Source organism: Oryza sativa, chromosome 8, assembly GCF_034140825.1.
Source record: "Oryza sativa Japonica Group chromosome 8, ASM3414082v1".
Classification (NCBI taxonomy): Eukaryota; Viridiplantae; Streptophyta; class Magnoliopsida; order Poales; family Poaceae; genus Oryza; species Oryza sativa.
The window spans coordinates 27,771,184-27,787,346 of record NC_089042.1 but is presented as its reverse complement, the minus strand read 5'-3'; the positions used below and the strand labels follow the sequence as shown (position 1 = coordinate 27,787,346).

Sequence of the window (16,163 nt, the reverse complement as noted above, 5' to 3'; positions counted from 1 at the left end):
ATCCTGCAATCGGATTAAACAAACGAATTAAAGTTGATTAATTTGTGCTCTGACGTGCATGACATCGTCAGATACGTTCATACGCTGGCCTGATACAGCATTATCTGTATCTGTATAAGTATAATCATGATTAAGGTTTTTCTCTGCTGTGTTTCGTCTGATTGATGCTGTCTCTCTCACCTAATACATGTACGTGTCACTTTCTCACCAGGTTTGTGAAACTGGTTTGTCTTGTCTCCACTGATGCAACAGATGACAACATGCTGACATCCTGGCTTTTGTTTTCTCAATTCATCATGGAATTGTTATTACTTTTTTTATTCTTTTTTAATTTTTAATTTTAAAAATATTTTTTCCGAATCTGAACATTTTAGCCACGCCACCCTACCTGTAGTGGATGTGTCTGTATCGTTTTGCCACACCAATAGGTTTAGATTTAGAAATAGGTTTTGCGAGATTTTATTTTTAAAATTAAGAAGGTTCAAAAAAAATTTAGAAAAAAACTTCAACATCATGTTTCATATGTACTGATCTGGTTGTCACTTTCAAGAACAGCTTGGCAACCAGATTCAAGAACAGTGCATACTGAGACAGGTTAAGAGATGAAAGAAAAAGGCTCAACTCAAGTTACACTCGCTGTACAAAGTTACAGTGTCACAGGTACAAATGAATCATATCATGTGTATACAGATAAACACAGAGAGAGACTTTTTTTCGACAGCCAATCAAATTAGGAGATTGAAGAGTTGCAGTATCAGGGCCATGTCTGCCTAAAATGCTGTCATGCTGAGGCTCCCAATTCCCAAATGCTTCGGTGGGAATTATCGAGTAGAGACTCCAAACAGAGCATCAAACATGTCTCATTATCGATGTAGAGGCAGGAGTGATATCCATTATCTAAAAAAATTATCTCATTATCGAGTATCAGCTAAGATTCATCCACAGTACCAACCTCCTTAAACACTGCCTTGATTCTTGATAGAGAATTTCTACAAGCAATTATAGGGCCTCTAAGAAGAAATATCTTGATCTCTGTTTCTTTGTCAGAATCTTCCATTGCTCAGTCTCTTTCTTTTATAGATAATGTCCATTGTTTTGTATCTCTGATAGTCTGATGCTTTGTGCCCCTTTGTCAATAACATTGTGGTGAATTGGTGATTAACTTCTTTACAGGACAGTAGTTTTCTCCAGTATGATTATGACCACAAAAGAAGATCATTCAACCCTGAGAATGCAGGCCAACACAGATCTCACATCAGTTGCTGCAGGCCTAAGGATGACCCTGAAACTTGGCAGAGGGCCCAAACCAAGCAAAAGCAAGGCACATCGGTTGTGAGACTGGAATTGAGAATCTGTGATGGCTCTGCACACTGTTGCTGTTCATCCAAACCTCCAAGGTCAGTTACTTGCTATGTACTTACCAGCTAAGTCTGAAATGAAGCTAGGAACTCTGCCATTGTTTTGGCCGAGTCGAGTCTTCTCTTCTTCAGAGCGAAGATGGAGATCACTGTATGCATTCGCACAAGCGGCAGTGAAGCTCTCCATTGCTTCAAAGACCTTATTCATACAAGATTGCAAACCAACTTCAGCAGTTGGACCACTATCGTGAACCACCTGCGCAGATAACGACACGCCACTCTGATTGGAAACAAGCACAAGCTTCTTGCTTTGCGCATCGAGAGCCTTGCGCATTGAGAGTTCATCCCTCTCCATCACTCTAAGGTCCCTGTCCATATCTTTGTTAGCCATCATACCTTGCCTCCATTCTAACCTGTGCTTCTCCCAGAGGTGCAGGACACTTGAGGCAAAAGCCTGCATTTTGTCTACTACTTCCTTCTCCGATATTCTTCCCGTGCCGATTGCCCAATTATTACAGATGATGAAAATGGGGGGCGCTCCTAAGCGTCCTGGAGAAAAGGGGGGAGTCCCGTCATCGGTAACTTCGGGCACATAGTCAATTCCCCTCTTGAGCCACTCATTTAAAGTGCCAACAAAGCTCTTTTGAGCATTGACCCATGTAGCAAAACTAGAAATCAACTCCAGTAACTGAAGCTCTAGCCGCTTGATTAAGTCCATGTGAGCTTCACTGAACCTTGCAGAATCTAGCTTAGAGTCCAAGTTTCTAGCTTGGGATATGGCGTGGCATTGGATCTGATGGCATTTTGACATGGCATGCCACATTTGCATTAACCTGAAAATCCATTGTGTATGTCCAAGTTAGCATGCAAATAACAAAGTAATCCAAGGTGACAACTTAAAGTTGAATAACAACACCCGTTAAGATTTAAGAAGCATTTCGAATTTGTACTGACAGCATGTAGAAAGTCATAATAATCGAAACTAATAATCACATGGCAGTGCCAGTACACCATAAAGTGAGGAGAAAATGTAACAATGCATTCTGTTAATGCTCACCAGCAGGGTTTATGTTACCGCCGGTAACCGCGCGGTTACCGGGCTTACTGCGGGGGTATGGTAATAAATACCGCGGTAACCTCCTTAAATTCAAATAAATTTTAAAAATAATTTGAATTTTTGATAAATTTTGCACGGTTTTTCACGGTTACCACGGTAACCGCGCGGTAACCGTGCTTACCGCCGGGGCGCGGTAACCCCGGCCCCGGTGGTATGGGAAACCCTGCTCACCAGTAATCACTAAATGCCTGAAATGCCAAATATTTCACATACTAACAGTTGTGTCTAAATGTGTACTTAAGAATGCTAAATTCTTGCCTTCTTGCGAACCAAATTCTAAATTTGTCCATACTGCCTACCCTGATCTACTCCATTCAATGAAAAAGTCATAAAAATGTATGTGTATGTGCATTGTGTATGCAAAATATGCATTAGTAGTAGTAGTAGTACAACTCATGTGGAATTTCATGTAAAGAGATGCATATCGCATACCCTTGAATCAGTTCACATGTTTGCGGCCATAGTTCGTCATCTCTCAGATTATTGATGTTTTTTGAGATAGTATTGACAATCTGAATGGCAATGCTTATCTTTGTTGATAGCTTCCTGATATGAGTTTCAGTTGCCTCAAGCTTGTGTGCTTCGGCACCCCTTCCATACAAAACTTTCAGCTCCTCACGCTTTTGGTTATACAGCACCCTCATCTTCTCCTCAGTCTGTGATAAACAAAGTTGCTTGAGTATAACCCAACACTGAACATAATAAAAGAAGAAATCAAGTCTTCTTTAACAAGCCTATAAAAGTAAAACAATAATGGGATGACATGCCAAAGCAAGGGAAAGGAATGGTAAAGACAAAGCACAAGAAACATAAAGCCCTCTACAGAGTAAAACTGTAAGGCATAATCATTTCTTGGGAATACTGATATGCAGAGTTGGATCCCACATGTCATTATGACAACGAATGCAGATAAGGGATGCGGCAAACAATTTCAGTGGCATTAAAACTATCAGATTGCACTTATTTGTAGTGCAAACTCCTAATCATCTATAATTAACTACACGACAAGTTTCCGAAAAGGAGAAATGTGCATATTTGACAAGAAATAGTTATATCCAAGTTCATTATGTAAATACAGTTTGTTACTCAAAATATTCGAACTGAATATACTTTGACAATATTAGGCAGCTAAAAACAAGTTAATAACAGCAAACAGTCAGCTTTGCTTTCCTGAACTGAATGTTCAAAACAGACATCTAAAGGGGAGAAAGAAGTACACCCATGAAGGATTAAAATCATTCAGCTAGAAATTCAAAATTGTAGAGCGCGATCAGAACCTTGACTTCCTCAAGAAGCTTTTTCTCCCACATGTACAGCTTCTGCAATGTTGAAGAAAGGTTACCACATTCCATAGCCTTGTCCTCCTCAAATTGCAGGAACTCCTCCCCCACCGAAGATAGCCCACAAATCATCATCGAGGATACTGCAACAGCAATTTGGTTATGAAAATTTCCACTTGTCTCATTGAATGGCAAAAAAGATTGGAAGTTTAGACAGGAAAGCAAGGAATGCATCATAATAAACCTTTTAATCCTGAACTCTTCTGGTAGTAAGGCATCTTCCCAACCTCAAGCACCTTGGATACATCGAATGCGGACTTTGCGGCATGCTCGAATTGTGATCTGATCTCCTCCACCACCTCGACATCGTCATTGTAAACCTTCCTGGGGATCGCGGGAGGCCCCGCGGCATCCGAATGCCGCAGCTGTTCTTCAATCACACTCTTCTGAACTACATGGAGATCACTGATCATGCTGCTGCTGGTACTACTGCTGGCCTCCGAGGACTTGGACTTCCTGTGCTGCTCCTCACTGACATCCTTCGCCGGCAATGGCATGCCATTGGCATCCTGGTGGTTGTCAACCTTGTCGACCTCGTCGTGCTCCACCTCGGGGATGCCATTGTCATCTTCCTCCCGCGCGCCATTGGAGCTCCGGCTTGGCGTGTAGGCCGGTGGAGCAGGAGATGGCTGGTCCTGGTGGTAGTAGCTCTCGAATGACTCGAACGGGTTGAAGAAGTCCCAGGCGGACACCCGCGGCGGCGATGGCGGCGGCGCGGCGCTGCCGTAGTAGGAGCCGGGAAGCGGTGGCCCGGCGGCGCCGTCCCCCGGGTAGTAGTGAACAGTCGCATTGACCGTTTGGGGGCGGTGCTCGTAGGACACAACGGACGACGGCGGCGGCGGCTGGCTCCGGGCGTAGCTGATGCTGAAGAAGCTCTGGCCGTAGCCGCCCATGTCGACGCCGTATTCATACTGCCCGGCGCCGGGGCCGTAGCCGTACGGCGGAGCGTAGGTGTATAGCGTGGCGGCGTGCGGCGCCGGAGCCGCGGCGGGGCGTGGGGGAGGCGGCTCAGCGTCGTCGTCGTCGTCGGACGGGAAATGGATGTGGCCACCACTACCATCAGAACCGCCCTCGTCGTCGTCGTCGTCGGAGGGGAAATGTATGTGGCCGCCGCCGTCGTCGTCAACCTGTTTGATGACCACCGCGTCGACGGGGAGGGGAACCACGGCGGCGGGGAGCGAGTGGTCCCCCTTCCTCAGGTCGGGGAGGCGCAGCGGCGCGGCGTGGTCGACGTCGGACGACGACGGCGGCGGCAGCGCCTGGACGCCGCGGAGGAAGTCGTGCAGCGCGGCGGCGGCGTCCCGCAGCGAGGCGGCGTAGGCGCGGTGGGCGTCGGCGAGCGCGTAGCGGTGGCGGATGGCGTCGGCCAGCAGCGCGGCGCGGTCCCGGCACAGCGCCACAGCCGCGCCGCCCCCGCCCCCGCCCCCGTCAGTCTTGGACTGGCCGCACCCCATGGTCGGCGCGCGGCGGGCGCAGCAGCAGCGGTAGAAAGTTTTAACGGCGCGGCGGCGACACTGGACGCATGCAGTGCAGTGCAGATGAGAGATCTTAAGCAAGGGAGCAGCACGTACAGTGGCGATGGGCGATGGGCGATGGCGACGCGAGAATCTTCGCGCTTTTCGGCTTCGTCCTCGAGTCGAGCGGGCCGGCGCACGGTGAAAACGTCACGGACTGGACAGCGCGGGTTGGCGGTTGCCGGCGGCGAGCGGAGATGAGCAAAAGCGGGGGGGACAGCCGTACGTGGGCGGCGGTGAAAAAGGCTGCGTTAGGCCCTGTTGAGTTCACGTACAAAAATTTTACACCTATCATTTGAACAAAGTATTAAATATATAAAAAAAAACTAATTACATGATTAATTTGCAAGACGAATCTTTTAATCTTAATTGCTCCATAATTTAACAATGTGCTAATTAGGCTTAATAAATTCATCTCACGATTTTTTCCACGAACGTGCAAAAGGATTGCACGTCAATATATTAGAAAAAAATTCATCTCACGGTTTACTATCGGATTCTATAATTAGTTTTTTTAGTGCCTGAACACCCATATGATAACTTATATAATATGCTACGTGATACGCTAAAACTTTATACCCTGCATTAAAACACCCCCCTTATTCGGCTTTGCTTTGCTCCGGTGGTGGGGACGACGTCACGACGCGACGCGACGCGGCCTCTGCGACTCCACCTCATGTTGTGTGCATGCTTCGTCACGCGGGCGGCGCACGGGAGGCAGGCCATGCATATGCATGCATGCATGGTCTGGCTCGCTCGACCCCCACTGGACTTGAAAAGGGTAGGACATGGGGTTGCACATGTGACGTGTGTGGGGTACGTGACGACCACAATCGCACCAGAAAGAAACAAAGCTTGTAGTAGCTGGCTGGGCTAAGCTTGGCACTATGCCGGTGGCAGGTGTTTTTGTTCTTGCTGGTATCCATTATTGCTTCCACCCATAACTCTAGTTTTTTTAAAAAAATATCCCATAACTATAGTTTGGCTTTCTATTGTTCGTTCAACCTTTTTCTTTCATCATCTTCTTCTTGCTATACTACTCGTTGTAGTCAAGATTACATTCGTCATTGAATTGATGGAGCTACCAACTTTCTCGCCGTTTCACTAGCAGCAACGGCACTCTCAGCAGATGAGGAATGGCGTTATAAATGGCTCTCACCAACCAACTTTTAATATTAGATAAGAGTAGATTTTGTTATTTACATGTTATTCAAATAATTATGAAAAAAATATAAGAAAGAATTAAGAAGATACATAAATATATGTGATATATAACATTTCACAAATATATAAGTTAAAATAATTTAACTTATACAAGTTTCAACGAAAAAAAAATTAAACTATATACTTAGTTAACGTAAATTTACATTTTATTTAAACGTGTATAAATTAAATTTGATCATGTATATTTGAGGAATGATCTATCGTATATTAATATATCTTATTGATTTTTTATAGAAATTTGAATAGTATGTAAATAAAGAGGGATGTCCTCTCAAGGGTTTAGAATTGTTTCCATCTTAAGTGAATATGATTATATATTACCTCCCTATTTAATATAGGGAATTGCTTAAAGATTAGTCACCAGTTTTTTTTAAAAAAAACTTCAAATAATATTATTGGCTTATCCATTATTAAAGCTCTGACTTGTTAGTAGCTCTCAAGATATTTAGTTTAAAAATATAAAAATCATATTGTTAGGTATTTCTTTGAAAGTAATTTTAAAATATTATAATTTTGTTTAATAGTATTGTTATTATATTTTTAATAGAAAAAATAGTTGTAAAAGTCGCACGTTAAAGGTAGATAGTGTCATATATTTATATTTATATTCTACTGGTTAAGTTGTGCACAATGATCTGGTAGCAATTTCATCTTAAAATTTGAGACGGTGCAAACCAAAGTGGAGGCGGCGAACCCAGCCAAGGATGGTGGAGATGCCACCACACGTCGCCAAGGATCGATGGTGCAATGCAACGTCCCGCTCTCGAAGTCCCGGACGCCGAGGTCCAGCTGCGCTTGAACAGCGGGTGGATCAGCTGGTCGCTGTCGTCGTCGGCTCGTGGTCTCCTCCCACGCCGCCGGCGAGATAACATGCATGGCCGGACGTGAAGCATCCGGAGCTGAACTCCGTCGTGCTCACGTCGTCGTATACGTAGACCCTCTCTCCTCCGGCACGACGACGGTTGGGTCGTTGGAGAGATGAGATGCTCGTCGTCGCCGTCTTGCGCCACATCTTCTCCACGAATATGCATTTTGATCATGACTACCGGAGACGCAGACGCGCCACCGAGGTCGACGACTCTATATAATCAATCCAACTACGCGCGCGACGATAAGAAACGTGAATCTGAATTCGCCTACAGTTTAACAAACGTCGCGTAGCAAATGCACTGGCAGCCAATGTGCCCAATTGGCCACTGCATGCCGACCAAGAAAATCAAACCTTGTATGATTGTCCATGCAGAACACGTTCTTGATTCGGACTTTGGTCCCGTACTCGATCTGGTGAGGAAAAAAGATTATTCAGAGAGATTCAGAGAGGCGCAATTCGAGATTTCGAAATCTGGATAGACTGGTGTCCCACTGCATCATGATCATGATCAGCTCTAGATGACTTTGTGGCGACTGCTGAGATTGCTCGTACTGCTGCTATCTTTCTCGTCTTTCCATGGACTGAGTCCAGTCCAAGGACAAAGGCCGAGACAGACACCAATGTGCTTTGCCAGGAGTAGAGTATATGGTGATTTGACTGGTTTCTTCCTTTCATGGCGATGCACAAAGGAAAAGCTCACGCCTATTTGCATCGAGCTGCTTTGCTGTTATTAGCCTTTTGGAGATAATAACAACTCCTGTAAATAAAAGTTTAGGGCCCCTTTGAATCAAAGGATTTATGTAGGAATTTCATAGGATTCAAATCCTATAGGAAATTTTCCTATTTGGCCCTTTGATTCAAAGGATTGAAACTTTCCAAATCCTATGAAATTCCTATGGAATGACACATTGTATGTAGATTTTGGAGGAAATTTAGCAAGAGCTCCAACCTCTTGGAAAATTTCCTTTGAGTCTATCTCTCTCATCCGATTCCTGCGTTTTTCCTGCGCTCCAATCAAACGACCATTTTTGTGTTTTTCCTGTGTTTTGCAATCCTCTGTTTTACACTTCAATTCCTGTCAGAATCCTATGTTTTTCCTATTCCTCCGTTTTTTCTACCCTGCGATTCAAAGGGGCCCTTAGGGGTTAGCCAGAGCTAAGCTAGTGTAGGAGTACTAATTAACCACTATACAGGAGTACTGTCTTTTCTTTTCTTTAGTTGTTTAAAGGTTGTCACCTCATGTGGAGTAATTATTTGTATGTATCGCTACCTCCTAGCAAAGCTAATAATACAGGCAACTGCTTACTGTATAAATCATTATAGCTTATCTCAGCTGACTCATATAGTGGTTAGCTCTTCACTATAAATATATGGTCCACTTATCCGTCTTACAGATTTTTTTTTCCTATGCCTAAGCCGACTGTAAGTTTACATCTTACTTTTCATCTCTCATCCACCTCAGCATTAAGCGTTCTTACAGCCCACTATTATATTTTCTCTCGTGACATCAGTAATCCGTAGTCCTATCGTCTATCGACACTACCATATTCATCGTACACGCTGTTTCTAGCAACAGAATCATGAGTTACAGAAACAAGCTTTATTCAAAGAGAACCTTTTGCTTAAAATCTGAAAATTTCCACAACATATAGGTAGCAACCATAACTATACAGTAACAAAGTTGCAGAGATTAACTTCCTCTTAGGGGAAAAAAAGAAATCCTTCTAATTAATCTCTGCACAGAGTATTCAGATAAGTGACCATGCTGAGATATCCAAATGACAAGTTGCCTTTTGAAAAAAAAAATCAGAAAAGAAACCTCAACTTCAATACGGCTCATTTAGACATTCAGGCCCAACAAGCGGGCTCCGGCCTCTGGGCCTGATCTGAGCTGTATTTGGGCCTTACAAATGAGCTGTTAACTCGGATGGGCCTAGGCCCACACCGTGTGGGCTGCTTGCAGAGAAACCAGAAGCAGAAGCAGACACAGACCTCGTCGCCTCCAGATCGACGGCGACTACGGCGGCGGCGGCGGGTGCCACCGCCAACGCCGAGGCAGAGAGCGGCAATGGCGATGAGCCGCGCCCACCCGTCTGCATGGGGAAGGAGGCGGTCAGGCGGCGGAGGAGGGGGAGGAGATCCGCATCCGCTCCAGCTTGACCAGGCAAGCTTTCCTCGACGCCCTCCCCTCCCATCCCCTCCGCCGCCATGCGTGTCGGATCGAACTGCTTCTCCGTGAGATTTACAGAGGAACGCCATTTTCTGGAGGATGCATGTGAGATGCTGCAGTGCAGATGGATTGGACCACAAGGTACATTGGCGATAAGAATTTGTCGAGGAAGTTGTTCAAATCGAAGCCAACCAACCAACACCTTCCTAACCCTAATCAAATTTGATGTGGGCGAAAAGATCTGCGGCTAGCCTATCACCCATCGATCTCTTCCTACGCCATTGAAGTTAACAAGCAAGCTAGGAAGCTACATGCTGTCCTCGTGTCGATCTCTTTATTATCCACAGTACGGTACGGACCAGTATACAGTTGCATCACTTGCATGATCATTGATCAAACAGCTCACAACCTCACTCCTTTCCCTTGCAGGATTGGTCTTTTTTTATGGATTGCTTTGCAATTGTAATTGACAAGAAAACACAGCGAGGTATAGCAAAGAACTCTTCAGTGTAGTTCTTGGAACAACTCTTTACAGAAGTGCAACCTGCAGCACATTGCGAGTTCAGAAACCAGAAATGCGCAAGAGTTCAGAAAGGCATGTAAAATGGAGAACATATGGATGCCACATCTGATGATATCACATCATCGTAGAAATATGGAGCACATACCATATGCAAGTTGCTTGTAATGCTAGTCAAGTCTTCCTCAACCAACCCCTAATGATCAGATAAGGAAGGACACACGAAGCATCCTAAGAAATCTCACTTGATGTGGCTCTCCATCTGATGTTTCGGTGTGTTTCTTGTGTTGACAGATGCTGGAGCTTGAAGTAAATGCCTCTGCATATGCTTCTATCCTACACTGAACCACTGCTGCTGTACGTACCCAATCATCTGAAACCAGTTCAGTACTATGGTCTCCACAAGAGGACCCCAATGCACCAACTGTTGCCTCCATTGTAGCCAACATTGCACTACCAGATTCATGACCCTGCTGCTCGCACCAACTAGTGTCATTGATGAGTGCGTGCATGTCATGGACCAATTTGTTGCTCATCTATTCAAAGCACTAATGGATATCCTCTGGAAAGTGAAAAGTTGATATATTTTCTTTTAAAGATGGCCATGATCCAAATCAGATCCAAGGAACACATGCAACGACTTGACTTGGAGGCAGCTTCAGTCCGTACGTAGAAATAAAGCTCTCTCTCTCTTTTTGAATGAACAGTGTTGACGAAAAAAATCGAATACACCGGCCTGGGAGATCTGCTTAACTCCTGTGCAGGTCTAAAGATTAATGAGATGCGGGCGTGCCAGTCAGTTTGATCCTGCAATTGAAAAGATATGCAAATAGTGTCACACCCCAATCCGGCACCGCCGCACAACGGCACCTGATAGGGGGCATGTCGTAGGAAAAACGGCGCAAACCGCTTCCTACGAAACCGCGATCTCGGTACCAGTCCCAGGACATAGTGCTGGTACCCACGGTGACAAATATGAATCATTGCAAATCCTTAAAATAAATAGAGGACTTATTTACCTTAACTTAGGTTGCAGCTCAGACAGCCCGAGAATACAACCGACGACACGGACGAGGCGAACACCAACAACAACAGCAGCAGCGGAACCAACGGTCTAACACCCAACACCACAGGCGACGGCTGGGAACCAGGACGAAACCCTAATCTTCACTTCACCTCATCTTCAACTTCAGGGCGGAGGAACTATATATATTTATATAGAGCAAGGGTGAGTACTTTCGTACTCAGCAAGTCACGGGAATTTAGGTGTTTAATGCAAGCTTGGAAGAGAGGCAATGTTGTTTTGCAAATCTTTTATTTGAAGACATTTTGAAATCACTAAGTGATTTATTTCTTTCTAAGTTTGGGCCGAAAAGAGACTTGCGTCTCGATTCGACTTTCAGAGATGTTTTTCAACAGCTCATTTGGTAATGTACCGACCTCCCGGGTCAGATCATTACTTCTCGGCTCCCAGAGCCATTCCACTTGATTAATCGGCTCCCAGAGCCTTTTTCATTTTCTCGGACTCCCAGAGTCCAGCTGCCCAGCAGCACAACAATCCGCTTCCACTCGGGAAGCCTAGACTATGATGCCCATAGACATCCCGAATCACACAGATTCGTTTCTTGACCACTCAGGTCATCCATCTGCCACATAGGCTGATTCTGGTTACGATTCCCACACCACAACAACTTTTCACAAAGCACATGCAAACAAATCTACGCAACGAGAACCACCTCACATCCGCCCATGACCATGGGCACGGCTGTTCGAACAGTTAGTTAATCCTCTGCAGAGGGGTACACTTTACCCACAAGATACGAACTTATTCCGAACACCCGTCGGTATCGGAGGTTCGCAACAAAGCCTTTCCCAAGCCGACCCAGGGATACCTCATGCCACATAGAAGGATCAAATCCTCACATAAATATAGGCCATTTTAGGCGTTCACAAATCAAACTCCAACCACCTCGATCGGTAATTCAGCAAGCTTCTCGTTCTTGCATTACCAGGAACCCGGTTTGTCCGACCCCGCCCCGGCGTTCCCAACTATTGGCATGCGAGGTTTCCCTGAACCGACTAGTTACTTAGCCAGGGTGTCCCATTCCACCTTGTGGTTGCACTTTGATTATGTTCGATGAGTTTCCCACAGGAATCGGTCCTTATATGCGAATACGGGACAGTGCCACACAGGCACAACCCCCGCATCGCGAGTTTTCACAATTCATTTTATTTTCAAACACACCGACACCACATGTCGGGTTTTGAAGGCTTCACAAACCTATTTCCCAAGTTTTCGACAAACAACGGTGTATGTGGGATATTTGGTATACGCGCTCAGAGGGCACGATTACCGAGGTACCACAAGGGTGGAGCGACAAGGAATCAGGGTAGTATGACCTACGGAAATTAGTGCGACTACTGGGTAGGTCCGTCGGTTTGGCACGCAAACCGAGGCCAAGCAAGTTAAGTGTGTGATTCTAATAATGCAAGTTGCAAACAAAATAATAATGACTTTTCAATTATAGGGGCAATTGATCAAAGGGTGACTTGCCTTGCTCAAGGTCTTCACGAAGCTTCACGAATCTTCGAGAAAACCCGCGATCGACGAAAATCCGATAACCGCAACTATACGCAAACAATCGAAAACCTAAACAAAGGACCAAAATAAAGATCCTATTTAGACTAATTAGTAGTGCCATTAAATAGATCTCAATTTTACGGAATTACTGGAAGTGGAACGGAGGCGATCGGAGCTACGGATCGAGGGATATGAATTTTGGAGGTCTAAATGGATTTTCTGGACAAGGAAATGTTTTGTCGAAATTTATGGAAATAATATTCTCAAGAATATTATTGACAGTCACTGACGTGCGGGGCCAAGGGTGTACTGTACATGGGGGGGGATTAAGTGGACTTTTGTTCATGTGTGTGGGCACTGGGCTTGGACAGAGGGAGTAAAAGTAGACTTTTCATTTTCCCCTAGGCCGAGAAGGGGGGATGGTTGACGGGCCAAGCCCACGAGCGGGGAGAGGGAGGAGGGGGGCTGACTGGGCGCCGGCTTGACTCGGTCAAGCTGGCCCGGGGTTGAGGTGGCGTCCACGTGGAAGCCACGTCGGATGGGGAGGCAGAGGAGGCCGGGCAGGCTGATCCGATGGCTAGCGATGAGCGACGCGAACCGGCGAACGGCGGCGAGGTGGATTGGGGGGTTAGCACCGGAAGAGAGAGGAGGCCAAGGGGAATCGATTCAACGGAGCGGATTAGCCGGGGGAAGAACGACGGCGGCCGACGGCGGTGGCCAATCTCGCCGACACGCCGATGTGGCCGCGCGTGGAAAGAGCGAAGGGCGCGCGGTCTCAGGGTCAGCTGTCGTGGAAAAGGGGTTGCGACGCGCACACGGTGACGCGGGACCCGAAGGTCACCGGCGACGCACAGGCGGCGGCGCTAAGCGGTGGCGGAAGGGGCGGCACGGCGCGAGAGCGAGAGGGGAGGCCGGCGGCCATGAGGCAACAAGGGGGAGATCAAGGGGATCCCCGAGAGCGTGGTGGCAAGAGGGATTGACAAGAGGGGAGCCGACGGCGGCGGATTTCGACGGCGATCGTCGGCGGCGAGCAAAGGGGGAAAACTTCACCGGGGCAACGGGGGTTCGATTCGTTGAAGTTGGAGCATCTACGCGAGGTCGCGAGCTCATTCCACCGGTCGAGAGGGCACGGGCGACGCCGAGAGAGGCCGGCGACGGCGAGCGACGACCAGGACAGAGCAAGGGCGCGCGGCGAGATGTGACGAACGGTGGCGGGCGCGGCGCGGCGTGCGACAAGGGAAAAGGGGTTCAGTGGGGAGCTCACCGACGAGAGAAACGGTGTCGACGGCGCGGATGGAGTCGCGGCGAGGCGGTCGCGTCGGCGGGGTGGCGCGGCACCGAGAGGGCGCGGCCGGGGAAGAAGAGATGGAGAGGTGCAAGGATGGGGCGGCGCGGAGCTCCTTGTCGACTCCTCGTGCTCGCTAGCTCCCCGACACGCACGACGGCAGAGGAGGGCGAGAACGACGACGAACGGCGAGACGGCAGTGGTGTGATGGAGGAGAGGAAGCGGGAGGTATGGGAGGGGGTGTGGGTTTTGTAGGTGGCGATGTCGGTTTGAGAGAACCGACCTTGGGGCGGTCAAGGAGATGAGGCGGGTGGCGCGAGCGGTCAAGCGACACAGAGGTGGTGACGCCGGCGGTGGTCGGGGAAAAGGAAAAAGAAGGGGGGGAAAGGAGGTTGGTCCTTTGCCATATTGAGGAGAGGGGAAGCAGCTGCTTCTCCCATTCTTGGACGATGTGGCGTGGAGTGGCGGGGGCCATGGATGACGTCGGCAATGACGGTGGTGGTCGGTTTGGCATGGAGCGGGGGCAAGGCGGCAGCGCGTGGCGTCGGCGGTGCAAGGGCTGATGGCGGCGGCGACCGGGCGGCGAGCGCGCGCGCGGGAAGGGCGACCGGCGAATTCAAACGGCGGCGGCGGGAATCGGCGCCGAGGAGAGGAGTTCGACGAGAGAGAGAGAGAGAGAGAGGAAGGAGACAAGAGAGGCGCTGCTTCTCTCGCTCGGCGCGTGCAGCGCACGTGTGGGGAGGAGGAGGAGCGGCCGAGAGGAGAAGATGGGCCGGAAAAGGGAAAAACGGCCCAACGACCAAGAGGGAGGTGAAACGGCTGAGGGAGGGAGGTGGGCTAAGGGGAAAACGGCCCACAATACCCGAGGGAGGTAAAATAGACTTTTGCAGAGAAGACTGATTTGGAGTGGATTCGAATTGAGGTTTTGGATTTGAATTCAAATTTGACATTCGAACTCGATGGTTTAGGTTGGAATCAAGGGAGACTCGAGGAGAAGTCAAGAAAGAGATTCAAAACGAAAACTTGGATATTTTTTTTTAGTCGGAGCGAATATTCGGCAAGGATTCAAAGGAAGGGATTGACTTTCGGAATTTGATTTCGGAGACTTGAATTTTGGATAGGAAATCTTGAGGTGGAGGATTTTTGATTTCGATGAGGGGGAACAACGGGATTTGAAATGAGATCTTGGCACGACTTAGACTCGCACACAAAGAACGAAAATTTTCGCAATTAGGATTTTGCCGAGTTAGTTTTTAACGACTCATGAAAAGCGGAGCGTTACAAATAGTAGATCAAAACAGCCGATCGGCTGACAAGCCGATGGAGTAGTTCCAGCCGATATCCAATAATAGCCGATGCCGATACTAGCTGATAGCGATAGGGTTTAAGCAATCGGCTATATGTCCAATGTAGATGATGATATAAAGGCAATCGGCTGATGATGATGTAATAAAATAACAATATAGTCCAGTATAAACCAATCGGCAAATAATGATATGATAAATAAGCATCGATCCGAAGGTTGAAGCACACATCGGCTGGAGGTCCGATGTCATGAAATCCACAAGATTAGATTAAACAGCGAAACATTTGTTGTCATCGGCTAAATCCAACTTATATGTATATGCAATCCTTATGAGCCGATGCAACGTCCAGATAACTCACCGGCTGAAACCCCGATGAAACCCTTATTGGCAATCAAGAAGCAGGCTAGAGATTATGGTTCTAAGCACGACTTAGTAGATCAAACTTAACTGATGCAACACTAAGTATGAAAAAAAACATAATATCTAGACAATCAAGCCGTTGACTGAGTTTTCAGGGTGGTAGATGTCTAAGCTAATCTAATCTAGCAACGCGATTTAGCCGATACCGACAGAAACCCTAAAACGAGAAGCAGCCGATAGAGCTAAATTGATATGCTAAGACTAGATTAACAGAGACATGATAAATAGGTAGGCAAATATATCATCTAAACCAGAGCAATCCAAGAGGTTGAATGTACTGATGCAGCCTTGAACGACGCCGACATAAACGATACAACTACCTAGGCCAGTGGAACATTGGACTTACCCCTTAGCCAGAGATCGAACACCGATGCAGCCCCGCGTCAGGTGCCAAGTCCCGCCGGACGATAAAAATAAAGTAGAAAAGGTAAAAGGTGGCGATGCGCCGAATTGTAT

General features: G+C 47.2%; 1 protein-coding gene and 2 long non-coding RNA genes across 3 annotated transcripts; 1 reads left to right on the top strand and 2 right to left on the bottom strand.

Annotated features, from left to right (window-relative positions):
• Window positions 1-603: 603 nt before the first annotated feature.
• LOC4346257 (protein ALTERED PHOSPHATE STARVATION RESPONSE 1) lies at window positions 604-5,602 on the bottom strand. Its single transcript, XM_026027319.2, has 4 exons — window positions 4,000-5,602; window positions 3,753-3,898; window positions 2,908-3,131; window positions 604-2,191 (listed from the first exon to the last, which is right to left on the bottom strand). The coding sequence occupies exons 1-4, from the start codon at window positions 5,267-5,269 to the stop codon at window positions 1,399-1,401; spliced, it is 2,433 nt and encodes an 810-aa protein (XP_025883104.1). The 5' UTR covers window positions 5,270-5,602; the 3' UTR covers window positions 604-1,398.
• Window positions 5,603-9,383: 3,781 nt separating this feature from the next.
• Window positions 9,384-10,711, top strand: LOC107282012 (uncharacterized). Its single transcript, XR_001548156.3, has 2 exons — window positions 9,384-9,945; window positions 10,024-10,711. It is a non-coding gene; the product is annotated as an uncharacterized lncRNA (long non-coding RNA).
• Window positions 9,651-10,410, bottom strand: LOC112939865 (uncharacterized). The gene is made up of 2 exons (XR_003243758.2): window positions 10,263-10,410; window positions 9,651-10,138 (listed from the first exon to the last, which is right to left on the bottom strand). It is a non-coding gene; the product is annotated as an uncharacterized lncRNA (long non-coding RNA).
• Window positions 10,712-16,163: the final 5,452 nt, after the last annotated feature.

Bases quoted from the DNA above. Each gene is read 5' to 3' on its own strand.
- LOC4346257 (XM_026027319.2), bottom strand. From the start codon at position 5,269: ATGGGGTGCGGCCAGTCCAAGACTGACGGGGGCGGGGGCGGGGGCGGC. The intron at 3,132-3,752 runs GTTCTGATCGCG...TGTTTATCACAG, and splicing joins AGCTTCTTGAGGAAGTCAAG to ACTGAGGAGAAGATGAGGGT. The intron at 2,192-2,907 runs GTATGCGATATG...ATGGATTTTCAG, and splicing joins ACATGTGAACTGATTCAAGG to GTTAATGCAAATGTGGCATG.